Source organism: Bombus bifarius, unplaced genomic scaffold (assembly GCF_011952205.1).
Source record: "Bombus bifarius isolate JDL3187 unplaced genomic scaffold, Bbif_JDL3187 scf7180000008138, whole genome shotgun sequence".
Taxonomy (NCBI): Eukaryota; Metazoa; Arthropoda; class Insecta; order Hymenoptera; family Apidae; genus Bombus; species Bombus bifarius.
Window position 1 is genome coordinate 1,118,577 of NW_022884466.1, and position 14,355 is coordinate 1,132,931.

The 14,355-nt window shown below is 39.9% G+C and overlaps 1 protein-coding gene across 3 annotated transcripts in view; it reads right to left on the reverse strand.

The window, feature by feature from the left end:
• The window catches only part of LOC117208492 (neuronal acetylcholine receptor subunit alpha-7-like), a 159,867-nt gene extending 146,395 nt beyond the window's left edge, over positions 1-13,472 (reverse strand). Inside the window, exon 1 of one of the 3 annotated variants that reach the window (XM_033449687.1) lies at positions 12,359-13,472. In XM_033449687.1, the coding sequence (XP_033305578.1) occupies positions 12,359-12,404 (46 nt within the window). In that variant the 5' untranslated portion in view covers positions 12,405-13,472. The remainder of the gene's footprint in view (positions 1-12,358) is intronic. The other 2 variants (XM_033449688.1, XM_033449689.1) reach the window with 2 other exon arrangements.
• Between the last annotated feature and the right edge of the window lie 883 nt (positions 13,473-14,355).

Consider the following 14,355-nt stretch of genomic DNA (forward strand, 5'->3'; position numbering starts at 1 on the left):
GCTTTCCTGTGTACCATGAATCGCTCTCGATTTATCATCGTCGCACTTTCTTGCATTAACGATATCTCTTCGTTATTGAAGAAAGAAGACGTTAGAAATGGCTCGAATTGTTCGCTGCTACGGTTAATATGCTATCGTGAGTGAGAGATAACGACACGGCTCTACGTTTAATAGAAAAACGAAGCAAAAGCTGAGCTTTGAAAAATGGACTTGCTACCTAGAAGAGAAATATCCTCATTTCTTCATTTTTTTTTTTAATTTTTATTACGCTACACTTCTTTTCAACTAACCCCTATGGGGCTGGGATTATAGCCGGTTAATACGAAAATGATATGTGACATTAATAGATTGTTTTTATTCTGTGTTGGCAAAAATTTAATTACTGTTATTTAACGATTAAAAATCATAGGGAACATCTAACAATGGCAATCGCTGTTGCAATGTTTACATCTTGGTAAAGCTTGAAAAAAGGTCGTATATCTCGCTGTTAGCAAGAGGAAAAACCGGGCATATAACCGCGAGAAAGAAGCGAAAGGCTGATACACCAATCGCGGTGGCTGCCACTGGAAGGAGACATTGACGTGGAATCGATAAACGTCAATCTCGCTCCCGTTCGCATGGCTGACAATTAAATTCTCGTATGAATGGTCAGCCCAGTGTTCTCATAACGCACAATGGAATGTTGAATGAATTTTTAGGCAGGCAGAAGCGAGTGTTCGAATTTAACATTCCTTAAACGATTTAAAAGAAGAAACGAAGAAGGTGCATGAAACGATACGTAGAGGATAACGAACAAAAGGAAATAATCTATCCGTTTGTTCATGCTCTTATTTGGAACAACATACCGCTCAATTGTCATGGCATTTTTATTCTAACTACGTATGCCTGCAACTGAAAACATTACCAAGATAATTGGGAAATGGTAACGAATAATGGAAACAATTTTCTGTTATGGTAGCTGTATCTGCATCTTCCTAAATTGCTCTACTTTTATCTATCTTTTGGTAAAGATGATTTTGGAAAGCTTTTCATCATTGCGATGGTGAGCGTGAAAATTCTCAACGGCGACGTTTTAGCCGCATAAAAATTGATTCTACGCCAAATCAAATTCACCGTGGAATCATCTACGTTCGCATCGTACCATTTTGTTGCTGGCAATTATCCGAAACAAAGGACACAAAACGTGCAAAGGTATGGCGCGTAACTGCCGATAAAATACAAAAAAGGGGGAAAGAGGAAAAAATAAAGGAAGGAAAAGGGGTGGAGAACGATGAACGAAATGACAGAGTGCGATATTCGATGGATAAACCGCGGGAAAGGATTTGCGTGCGTTTCATGTGAACTGACACACGGGTGGAGGGACGAATCGGGATCCCCGCGTACACGTCTACGCAAAGACGCGTGTATTCGAAACGTGTATGTACACGAGACGCTCAGTCGATATGTAACTATGTCAGATTGTAAGCTGTTGCACCGGAAACCCAGTGATAAAGCTTGCTCCCCTCCCCGCCCCTCATCTCACTTCGAAACTAACTATTTGCTCATATTGCCTCCCATTACGACCTGCATGAAACTTGGACAAGCAAAGCGACAGGAAGTATAGCTAGGCTACGCATTTACGTTCATGGCGAATGTTAATGGCGAGACGTTTCGTTGATAGAAACCTTTCCGTGATATTATGTGGCTTGTTCTGATAATCATAGTCGAAGGTATATTAAATTCGAAAGCTGAAATTGATGAAAGTTTCTTTGGTACTCTGGACAATCGTTTTGATTAATTACTTCCACAAATATTGATGCTTTTACCCTTCCCAAGATCGAATGATTTTTAATCGTGGAGAACATACTTTCTCTTTTATAGATTATTAGTAATACAAGCACATATTTTTCGAAAACGTTATCGTTATCATTAATTAACATATTACAGATCTCTTGACAGGATACAAATGTAATTTACAATTATTTAATTTGAAGAAATGAATAAATTCGCAAATTATTCGTAAATTATTGTGTACAATATCAATAACTTTCATTTATGTCAATATGGATCAAGAAATACATACGAAAAGGCAACTATTCAGTTTGGTTTCATATTGTAGAATATTAGTATCAAGGATTTGATCCTTGGAAGGATATCGAAAATAGAAGGTGAATGTATTAAAAATGTGAATGACTTGGCTAAATTGATAAGACGTTGCAAAATAATCTTTCAGATACGTATCGTTCTCGCTAGCCTGAGATGCGAAACGGTTTCCAGTTGAAATCCGTCTTCATGGATCAATAATACCTTTCTTGAAAGCCAGCTATGAGTGGTAAATGGGACGATCTTCCGACCCTTCAAAGTACCTTCCCCTGTAAGTCACCCGAACTGTCTAATACATCATTGGCGTAAAGTTTCGTACCCTTTAACACGAAATATACGTGTAGCTATTAAAAGTTGAGAAATTCTCGACTCTCACGCGAGCCTTCCTTTTTCGATAGTAGTATCGAGTCGATTCTTTCCCTCGTTTGTTATCCCGAGAATAGGTATAGCACACCATGTAAAAGTTTTAAGCCATCCGTCAAACGTAAATTTGAGAAACGTTTAATTTAAAAATTATTGATAATTTGCTCAAAGTATGGATTAATTTCAAACAAATAAATATTTTATGTCTGTGAAAAATATGGCCTAGGGCTTTTTTCACAGTACTACTGTATAATACATATTCGAAAACTAACTTTCATTATTTGCAAATCGAACGGGAAATCGACTTACAGAACGCATTAATTGCATAATAATTTAGGTGAACCGGGGAGACAGCGAGATTTTTGCGACGTTTTAAGATATTCGTTCGACGCTGATTTATCACCGAGAGATAAAAATGCGCGTTTAATGGCAACTGAATTTATGAATACTGATCACGAAATTAAGCGTTTCAGGGCCGGTGCCGCATCAAATACCGCGGTTAAGGAAAATTTAATTAACGTCTGTGCTCGACCGTGTCCCTGTTGGCGAACTCTTCTCGGCCGATATCTTTGCAGGCTACGGAAAAAGAAAAATAAAAAAGAACAGCAAATTGCAGGAAACAAAAAGCACTTCCCAGCGACATCAGCCTTTCTCAAAGAAATTTTGTTTATAGTTATTGCAATTTAATTGCTTTTTAATGTTCCTTGACATTTGCGCCTCGATATTTTCATCCTGATAAAATGTAGGACATCGTCTTTCCTTTCTTCTTCGTCGAATCATATTTCGTCGGACATCACGTCACTCATCGTGTGTTGCATTATTAAAGGGGTTACTTTCGCGGTTATACTTGGTTCGGCTGAAATTAGCCGGCTGCTGGACCAAACAGAGTTTAATAGCGATAGCACGTGGATTATTTAATACCTAAACGTTTAATACCTAAATCGATCGAATTGTCTGATGCTTTTTTGGTCGGTGTTATCAGACGGTTCGTGCGCCAAGTTCTTCAGATTATACCACGTAAATATTTAGCTGTTTCCTCGTCGAGAGAAGACTCGACCCTTTTTGAAGTACGTCGTCATTCGGTCAAGATAAATCGCTAGGAGAATACTCTCTGACACAGAAGAATGAACAAGCAGTTTCTTGAATCTTTTAGTACAAGTAGAGCCATGTATCAGTGTATTGCGTATGAAATTGGCTCCTTTATGTTTTTAATTTTCATAAATATATATGTAAATGCTTATTATCATAGATATGTCAATTTTTATATATTATAGATCTTTTGATAAAGTAAAAACTCAGCGAATAAAAAATAACCATTTCAGATCATTTTCTGATGACGATATTTTTCCAGAAGTAACAGCCTGAGTAGAATCAATCAAGATTTCCTTAGCCTACTTCAACCCAACGACGTTGTAACTGTCGATAAAATTATAGGGATCTCTCTACTCGTTCTAAGGGGTAAATAAGCTGTGTACATGGTATAAACGATGTCGATAAAGTAATATTAGCGCTATCCAATAATTCAATCCTGGCAATTTCAGCAAATTTCTTGCATTCACGCAATTTACGAAGATCCGTTCTGTAAGTTAATCTACAGTAAGTGTTTTCACGAGCTAATTTTATTCTTGCTCGGAAATTCGTTGTTTTGTTTAATAAGTACGTAGTGAATATATAAATTAATAAGCTCGCATGAAAATAACAACTTAAATTCCTATATGTTTAATTATCATTTTTCATTCTCAAGCTTCTGAAGCTTTTGTACCTTTAAAATATTGTCTGTGTAATATTTCCTTGGAATCCTCGTATCAATATAAAGTAATATAAGCTTGTCCATATGTAAAAATTAATTAAACTCACTTTCTAATACAATTTCTTTCTCCTGATTACTTTTACAATTACGAACGTGAAAATAATTATTTCGGGAATTTTCACTAAAACGAGCTAGTACAATCTGTCGCTATAACTTTCATCGTATTCGAACTTTTATGATGAATTTGCTCGAACATGGGTTTTTTTCTTAGAAATCGAGTTATTCATATAACGAAATCCGTAGTATAGGTAACCAAAATCCTGAGCTGCTCACCTTTCTGCCGTGATCGTAACGACATCACAATCGACGATAAAATTACAGTGATCGTTGTTCGTAGCGAGAACTGAGATTGTAGTTCGTGGTAAAACACAATGGCGGATCGATGTGTTCGCCCGAATGCTCTAGGAGAAATAGCTTGGAACATTGTTAATTCCGAGCTGATATAGGTATATACGTAGAAGATCCGAAATGTTGTCGCAGTAACAATAACTGTGAGAGAAAGCAAAGAAGAAAATAAGAAAATAAATTGACGAGGGGTTGGAGAAAAGAGGCTGGCCAAATAAATAGGTTGCTTTGTTATATCGCGAAACATGATTGCATTTGGATGAGCGAGCAAAAAACTGGAATAAATCTTTTCATAAGATCATTCGGTAACGATGAGGGACTCGGAGAAAAATGATACTTGCGACAAAATCTCCAATTTGAGAAAACGCTAAGCTAAGAACGATGACGAAAAGCTAAACTTTAGTAGAGAAACTTGTATACTACAGTTCGTGTTATCAGTACAAGTAGTCGACTCACGCTATTTTTATAATAGAAATATTATTACACAGCGAGTGACACGATGAAACGAGGAAATGTCAACGTTTTTGCTTTACCTTTGAACTGATATAACATTTCCCGTTATTATTATATCATTATTCTTATTAAAGTAAATTTATATTTTTATAACGTCTTTGTTCTTTTGTATTAAAAACTTGATTTCAATTTTAACGAGGTAATGAAAACGTTCGTCTCAGGACTTTCTTACATAATTTAATTAATATTATTAGTGATAAGTAATTCATAACTTGGACTTCGTTGCTGGTAACTTATAATTTGTTGTTTCCATTTCTTTTATCCCTTCATGACTAAAATACTTCGTGAAAAAAGAACAATCGAACCCTGTAAGTCAAATTTTGATTCGCTACAAATGCTTCACAATTATGCAGGAATAATGAGTTTCGTCACATACACAAGCGCACGCGCACGCGCACAAGGGAAATCCAATTTTAAAGCTTCGAAAATAAGAAATTGCAACGTAACACAACAATAGTAAATACAGAACAGGAAATCGGTACCTTTCGCGAACGTATCCAGTTCGTGAAACAAAGATCAGATAGATTGGAAAGAAAAATGAAGAAAATAAAGAAAGATACAAACGAAAAAATTTGAGACACAAATTAGACAAAAAATATTCGCAAGAATAAAGGAGACAGTGCAACGATAAGAAAAGAAAGAATAGTGAAGAATTTGGTTGGCCGGCGAGGAACTAAAAGTTTAATATAAAAGCGGGAGGAACAAAGGTAAAAAAGATTGGAGAAACGCGATGAATTATAGAGAAACGATGCGATAGAGATAGAAAGAAGACACGAAGGAAAAAATGAAAAGGATCGGTGAGAGTTGTGAAGCGAAGCAAAGGAGTAGAAGAAGAAACAGAGAAGTGAAAGAGACGAGAAATACAGGAAAATATAGTGAGAGTATGCACGCCCACGCGCAGTTGAAACGCGCCGCGCAACGTTTGAAATTTTAACGACCTCTATTCTAAAAAAGAGATGACCACGAAGAAATCTTGTGAGTCAAAGCTCGTTTCTCTCTGTAACATCGCGATAGCTTTCCAAGGGATTTGACCAGTGCTTCCGCTATATTTGCCTATTTTTTCATAATTAGACGCTCAATCTCAAAATCACCATAGGGAAATTTTCCATCCACGGTTATATCGTGCCTTGTTTCATTGATGCTTCGAGGTTTAAAATCAAATTTTGACAGAAAAAACTTCCAACTGGAGTAAAAAAGACAGCTTCCATTGTGACGAACTCGAAATATAATATTAAACAATATAACATTAAATAAAATATAACATTAATCTTATTTTTATTAAAAAGGCCAAAGTAACTGGGAAACGCTAAAGAACTTTCCTTTGATATTTTTATTTCTACCGACACGATATTCTGACACGATCGTTCAATGTGTCTGTCTGTTCATGTTCCTACAAGAAGTTATTTACAGACTTCTCAAAACATTTTAATGATGCTTATATACAGAAAGAATTGAAATTTTTCTAATGAAAAACGTCATTATCCATTATACATAGAACTCGTTTCTCTTTCTATTTGTTTTATTTAGAAAGCAGTTTCTATGGACGTAAATATTTAGTAAAATACACCTGTCGCGTTTAAGAGAATTTGGCTAAAATTATTCCTTTCGAAAAATTGGGTAAATGATTACAAAAGGAATAGGGCAGTGCGCGTTTATGTGTGCGGTTTAAATAAAAAAATACGAGAAATATCAGGTGAAAATTAACTCTAATATATCAAGGGGAGATTTTAATGGTACTACTTTTTGATTCTCTCTTTTTCGTTTGAATAGTTTAAAATGCAATGTGTATTTATATGCGACGAATCTATACTACGCGCACACGTTGTTTTCCACGCCGTAAAAAATGTATTTACAAAACCAACGGGATCCGGAAAGCTTGTCATGATTACCGGATATTTTGTTTTACGTGAACGTAGGTTTTTCAAATTTTCATCAAAGCATGGGCGTTTGCTGTTTAAATGTTTTAACGGGATGAAACCTTATACCCTTTCACATTGCTAGCTGTTACCGGACAGGTTCGAAACCAATGTATATAAAATCACGAAGCCTGACAAAACTTTTATTACCGCCCGACAAAACTCCGCAACTCGAATGCTCATAAGGATGGCACGTTTCCTTGCCTCGGGGCTCGTGAAAACCACCGGAAGATTCATAAACGAACAAAAATAGGTCCTGTAGTGAAATAATTTTTTCATCCTCTTTAAAGGAAACAAAATTGTTTTTAAATTTGTCAGAAGTTCCTTCGAACGAAAATAGAAAAAAATCCAAAACAAAAGCAGCCTTAACATTAAAATAAACATTTACAACGCGATATTGTCTGAAGGAACGTAAAATATCAGAATTATGTTTTAAACAATTTCTCAAACACAAAAAATGAGAAGTTGAAGTGGTACTGTTTAACTATCGAAGGTAAAATTTATGAACAGCAGAGAGAAACAATAAAGTATATTATACGAAAAACACTGACCAGAAATATTCTGAAGAAATAGAAAAAATTTATCCGTATGTTTCAAATTTAAACAAACCATCCAAAAAATATAAAAGAAATAAAAAAAAAGTTGGTCAACGATGGACCCGTTAAAGACAGTGGCTGCGGTGGGAAAAACAGGCAGCAGCTGAAAGCTTGTTTTCCCGGAGCTTCTCGCAGCGTTTGGCACAGTTTTCACTCTTGACGTGCATGATCGCGCCTGTCGAAAGAGTCGTGCGCTCGACAAGTGAGGGAGAAAGAGAGGGTGAAAGACAAGTCTGTGAGCGTGCGATTTCGCCCACGCGCGCTCACAGACAGGCACACATCCACATATTCTATATACATTCGACCTCTACATATATAGCTCATGCGCCTGTGCGTGTGTCTCGGTTGCAGCAGCAACCGTGCGACCGTGTGTTAAGGCTAGCTCTCTCGTACAGTGTCCTCCGCTTTTCAAACGACCAGGCGTGCGCGCTCGATATTCCGCTGTTATACACCCACATACGCCCACTGCCACCCACACACGTAAGTACACGCTTACGCATGCAGTCAAGCCAACAGGCTAAGAGCGTGTACTCGACGCGTGTGCGAGCGGAATCTTGCATCTGCACAGTGCAGAATCGAATCCGGACCAACGAAAAGCGACACATCACACGACTGCCACGTCGAATCATCGACATTTGCGGAGAGTGAGCTGTCGCCCTTTCCGTGTGTTGCAAACGTCGTGACAGACGTTGGTGTATACTACATAGAGTCCAGTCGCATGGGCGCCGATTGTCGACTCGCGAGTCGATGCTCGGAAACAGCCCCCTGAGTGCTCTGAAGCACCGATCCTCCACTCTGCTGATCGTACGGCTTCGATTGGTCACCCGGGTACTCAATGTCCCGCTGCCATTTCAAATAAAGTAGATCTCTGGCTCGATCACTGTAATAATCAATGGCAATTACGTGACAGAGAAAGAATGAAATTTTATGGTATTATATAAAAGAAATTATCTCTCCTTCCTTTTCTTTCTATTTTTTAAATTACTGTTAACTTTTTATCTAGATTGCTATTAAATTTTATCGCATCGGTGTTGTGTTCTGGTTGCTTCTTTTATTAAATTTCGTCCCGTAGTTCTCTATCTACTTTATGTAAGCAAAGAGTCCAGTGTCCATAAAAGAATTTAAAATATTTTTCCTATATAAATTTATAGCAGGTTATAAAGCTAGAACATGTCGAAACATTAATTTAACCTTTGGGAAAAATTTTTATGAGAAGATAATCAATTTAAAAATTTAAAGGGATTGTAAAATTATCTTTAATATAAAAAGGTTTTAGTAATTAAATGGTAATTGTTATTTCAAAAAGATCAAACTTGTTTAAAAATTAGTTCAGAAATCTCCGCGATGAAATCGAAATCACGTGTAATCTAAGTGAATAGATGTACACCGATATATCTCAGAATATATACAGGTTTACAATGGGTCACGTATTTTTCCGAGTTCAGTACAGTGCGCAAATTACGGGTGAGCTTTTACATAATGGGGTGGAATGGTAGTGTCGTTCCTATCGTTACTGCAGACGTATTGTTACTTTCCCTGGTTTTGCGTCACGGCGACGCATTATTTAATCGCGTGATAAAGTTGTTTCGAAATTTGTTTCATTATTACTGGTCCATTTTTGGAACGTCTGTTCTCGTGCCATTTGTATTTCGCACGCTACCAGCAATCGGCACGTGCGCCCGTCTCGTACCGACGTATCGCGTTGAGTTACGGGAGCGATCAACGGTTTTCCCATTCTCTTCCTTTGCGATAGAACGTAAAAGAAATGAAAAGCGGCAGATGATTCCTCGTTAACTTTATGTTTTCTCTGTTTCACGCGAACGGGAAACACCGAACTCGTGTGTTACGATGTTTACATAGATCATAAAAGACGCGTCGATCGTGTCTTCGGCCCATATCGGCTTATTTACGAGGAAGAACGTTCATGAGGTGAAGAATGAAATGAATCAACTGCAACTGTAATCGACAAACTGCTTAATACAGCAACGTAATCGGCACTCGATCATCGCTCTTCTGTATCTTCTATGAGAAACTTGTCACGAATTCATTTAACGTTTGTATCCCAGTATCTTTCTTACGAGAGATCGATTAGACCGGAGAAACTATAACGCGAAGATAGAGTGTGGTATAACATGTACACAACGTAAAATATATCGGAAGTTGCAAAGTGTGGAATAGAGAATGATGTTATCTTATCGAAGTTGGAGGTTTATGAAACTGTGAAACAGTTGCAAATATTGGTAACGTAAAAGAAAATATTTTATATGTTTTCAATATTTATCAGAATATGGAAATGGACAAAATTTCTTTTGAAAGTTTTTGATACTGAACAAGCAAATTGGAGTATTTAATGAATTATAAAGGCAATTAATTTATTTCTTCGATTTTGCATCAACAATTTCCTACAAAGAGCCAGGTCTTCCGTAATAAAAAAACGGAACATGAAGTATAGTAACCAAAAACCAAGGTATTCATATTTCCATATCTATTTATCGAAATACATATTCTTTATCAGTCTTGATCAAATTCTAATGGTCAAGCATTGCCATGAAATTAGTATGCTTAGTATTCGGTTGATCAATTCATATTTCACGCAATATACATGGGTGTTTATTATGTGTACGTATGTATACACAATGTATATGCATTATATATTATTCACACAGGATATATTGGAAACCTTGTTAGGAAATTTACAGATACGTTCATAAATCGAGATCAACTACATCTTTGTAAACGTAGATTCGCAAATTCATTCTTTATGTTCTTTTTGTCACAAAAGGAACATGATTATTTGCTTTCGTTCCTTTTATCACAAGACATTCGCATATATCTCTTGCATAAAATGTCAAAATTACCAAAAAATTTCAGAACTGAAGAATTTGCAGACGTTGATCTATCAGGAGCAATCAATTTCAATCTTTAGCTTCTTCAGGGACGAATTTAACAAGATCGAGAAAAGATAATCATCTTTTATTTTTCTAACAAAAATATATGTATATCTAGCCATTCTGCAAAAAATCTTCTCCAGTTAAAACCTGAATCATGTACGTCAGCATCCCTTAAGAGATTAAAATTTGTTCAGAAATTTCCTGACAACATTCCAAATCCACATCAAGGAGCAAAAATAAACGTCGTTTCATAATTCCTCCCTCATTTTTGTCTATAATCGAACAGCTCCGAATAAGCAACACAGGGACAGGTCTCTGGAAATTGCGTGGGCAAGTTGTACACCGGAAAATCCTTTCCTACGCCCACATCGTCATGGTTGTACAGAGACAAAGACAGAGAGGAAGACAGATGATGAAGGACGACGATCGTTCTCATCGTGGTCCCAATTAATCAAACGTTCCGCAAAACAGAATAAGGAAACGGTCACAAATCCGGCATCGCGTCAATTAAAATTTACCGCATCGGAAGCTGATTGTTCCACCTCGTCTTCTTCTTTCTCGTTAACAGACGCTTCGAGCTTCACAGAAGAAATTGCCATGGCGAAAAAGAAATTTAGCCGCGGAACAGCGTTTGTTCATTGACGAAAATTTAACAAAAATATCCGTCAGATTACGTGCGCAAATATTGAGACAGCAATAATTTCGTTGGGAGTATGTGTACGTTCTGTCTGCGGGCCGGAATCAGCGTACTAACGAGAGAGTGGCTGCGCACACGTCACGCAGGAAGCGTCGCCAATGACGTCAAGCTGCCAACACGTTACGTAGCAAAGCAACACCTTCCCTCGGGCTCATTTGAAAATCGCTGCGCGTCTTGAGCACTCGCGACGATAACGAACTCGAAACAGGTCGAACGTTGAACTTGCGTTCGCGCGAATGCTCAAGTGATACGTTTGTTTGCATAGCATTGAGAGAAAACTTTCGCTAATACGTGGAAATGGTTAACGACGTTCGAATTTAGTCGAAAATTTGACGTCTGATACTTTAAAACTCTAGAGAGAAAAAAAAATAATTTATTTGCTACAAGCGATTGTCAAAATTTCGAGATACGAATTGCTATTTTTTCGATATTGAGATTTGCCGGTGAAATACGTGACACGTCTTTTTAATTGACGTAAAGATCACGACTCGTAAATATTTTCATTGGCTGAACGAAGGCTTAAATATCGCGATATAAATCAACCTTCCGTTTTAATCCTCCGACTGTCATTGAAAATTGGTTAACACAACAAATCGCGAGCACGAATTCGTTTCGATCGGACGTGTAAGAACTGCTTTGACAGGCGTCATTATTTGGCGATGATTTATCGTTCCGGCCGCGTTTTTGACATCGCCGCAGCTTAAAGGGGTGAAAGATCGCCCCGAATACCGAAACCGTCACCGTGTGGAAATCCCTACGGCGCGACCCATGCAGAGACCCGTCTCGTGCGTTTCGAGAGCATATCGCGCTTTGGAGACAAGAGGGAGAAAAATAAAACGGGCAAGTAGACGAATGCAAAGACAGATAGAAAGAGAGACAGAGACAATAACAGGAAACAGTGAAAGTAAACCGGCAACTAGAAAAAAAAAGAATGAAAAGAAAAGAAAAAAGAACGAAAGAAACACGGTTGAAATTTGTATGGAAAAGCACAACACCTGGTTCCGACCGTTCGCGTCGCGAGAAAAGCGATCGTCTCTAGGACGAGAGCCTAGCAGCACAATGAAAAATGTATTTATATGCCTGTGCCGCGACACAGAGTATCTAAAAGAGAGATAGATCGGTTAGCTAGTATCGCAACAACTCACCCGATGCAGCCAGGGCTATAGCCGCCATGAGAGTCCAACGTCTCATGTTTGCACGATTGAGGAACCGGAGCAGTTCGCTCCTTCCTCGATCACCACCACCTCCGCCACCACCGGCTTCTTCTCCGCCTCCTCCACCTCCTCACTATTCGGTTGTCCTCGCACGTGGCTGCAAACGCGTCGAACAGGAACGGACCAGCTGGATCCCGTAGGCACTGTGAGATTTCTTACGTTTTCGTGCAAACTTTCCACCCGAGCCTGAGGTCTTCAGTCTTCCGAGGGTCCACCTGAATTTACGTGCCTTGAACACGGCAATGGCATCGTTTTCGTTCTATCAGGGGCACGTGACAGCCTCAGTGGACCTGCAGCGTGTCCCTGCGCGTACACCTCGCACGCACTAAGCTTCAGCAGCTCGCTTGTGCCTTGGTGCGGCATCGTTGGGCATCGAGGACATTTCTCTTCTTCTCTTCTATCTACTCTCGTTGTACTCGTACTCTCGGCTCAATTTCACACAACTCTCTATTTTCCCTGTGTGCTCGCGTTTCTAGCTCTCTGCCTCCCACCCTGATATGCGCACGACTTGCTCCGATTCGTATTCCGCTGGATCAGAAACAACAGACTCGCACACGGAATAGCGAGTAGTCGGGAGTATGTACACGAAAATTACTTGCACGGCTCACAAACGCGTCGTCGTCGTCGTCGTCGTCGTCGTCTGTCGGTGAGCCAGCTCATTCGACCGACTTCCGATCCGAGTTATTCCGCGCCGTCCGATCCCCGCCGATTCCCAGAGCGCGTCTGACTGTCAGCACCGTGACGCTACTACTACCACGGTTAACATCCTTCTGATCCGTTCGAGATCGATGGTTATCGCGGATGTTCCACCGTTTCTCCAATGTCCTCAAGTGTCTCCGTCCGTATCTTTTGTCACAGGAATGTCAGATGCGCCCTCGCCGGCGACCAACGCTGGACTGATTCTCATTTGGCTGCAGCGCCGCGCGGTATCGCCGCCTCGGCTCTCTTTGGCGCTAGCGCCCTGTGTAGCCCACCGCCACCGATGCCTTTCGTCTCTCTTCAACCGATACCGATCCTCTCGCTTGCGTGTTCCCTCTTTCTTCGATCAGTGCCACTCTCTCTCTTCCTTTCCCTTTCCTCTCGCCATCGTTCTCGTTCACTCCCGTACGGCCCACATTCGCCCATCGTGGGGTGGCATGGTATACCATGCGGTACAACCCCCTTCCGCCGTTCTCTCGTCAGGGTTTCCCTCTTCGTCCCCCTGCTATAGTGCATGCCAACATCGCCGGAGAAGAGAGAATCGTTACTATGGCGAGATCAATATGATAGGACGGCGCATGCCTCGGTATCCTTATACTTGAACCCTTCGCACTCATCTCACTCGCTCCGCTTCCAACCGCGCGCTACTCGTCCTCCTCTTCGCTCGTCTTTCTCCTTTTCCATCCTTTGGCTTTCCCCTCTAACCGGACCGCAACTCTCGCACACTCCGTCGTCTCGTCTCTTTCCCTCCCCACACGATCTCCACCAAGTAGAGGAGAACGTAGTGTGCCAGACCGTAGGTGAGCGCGGCGTTGACTTAAGTCGCTTCAGTCAACAGAGAACCGTATGCGGGAGAATACCGTCTCCTCTCTGAGTCCTCTTAACGTCCCGATGCTCCGATTTCTGCTTTGTGCCTATCTCCGTTCCGAGTCTACGTTTTGACTCCTTTCTTCGTGCGTGAATCATCGCTTCTTCTCATACGAGCCAAGAAAGAGCAGCGACGAGATCCAGAAATCATTCCATCAAACCTAGCCCTTCCATCCGTCTTCCGTTAGCGATCTTGATCCTTGAGATTCGCCACTGGTTCATCCTATCTACCACCACCGCTGCTGTTGCCGTTACTGTTGCTACTGCTGCTGCTGCTGCTGCTCTCTATACCATATCTCTTGTATCGAAATCGTTCCGCGAAACTTGCTGATTGATCGACCGAATTGAATTTCGGTTTCGCT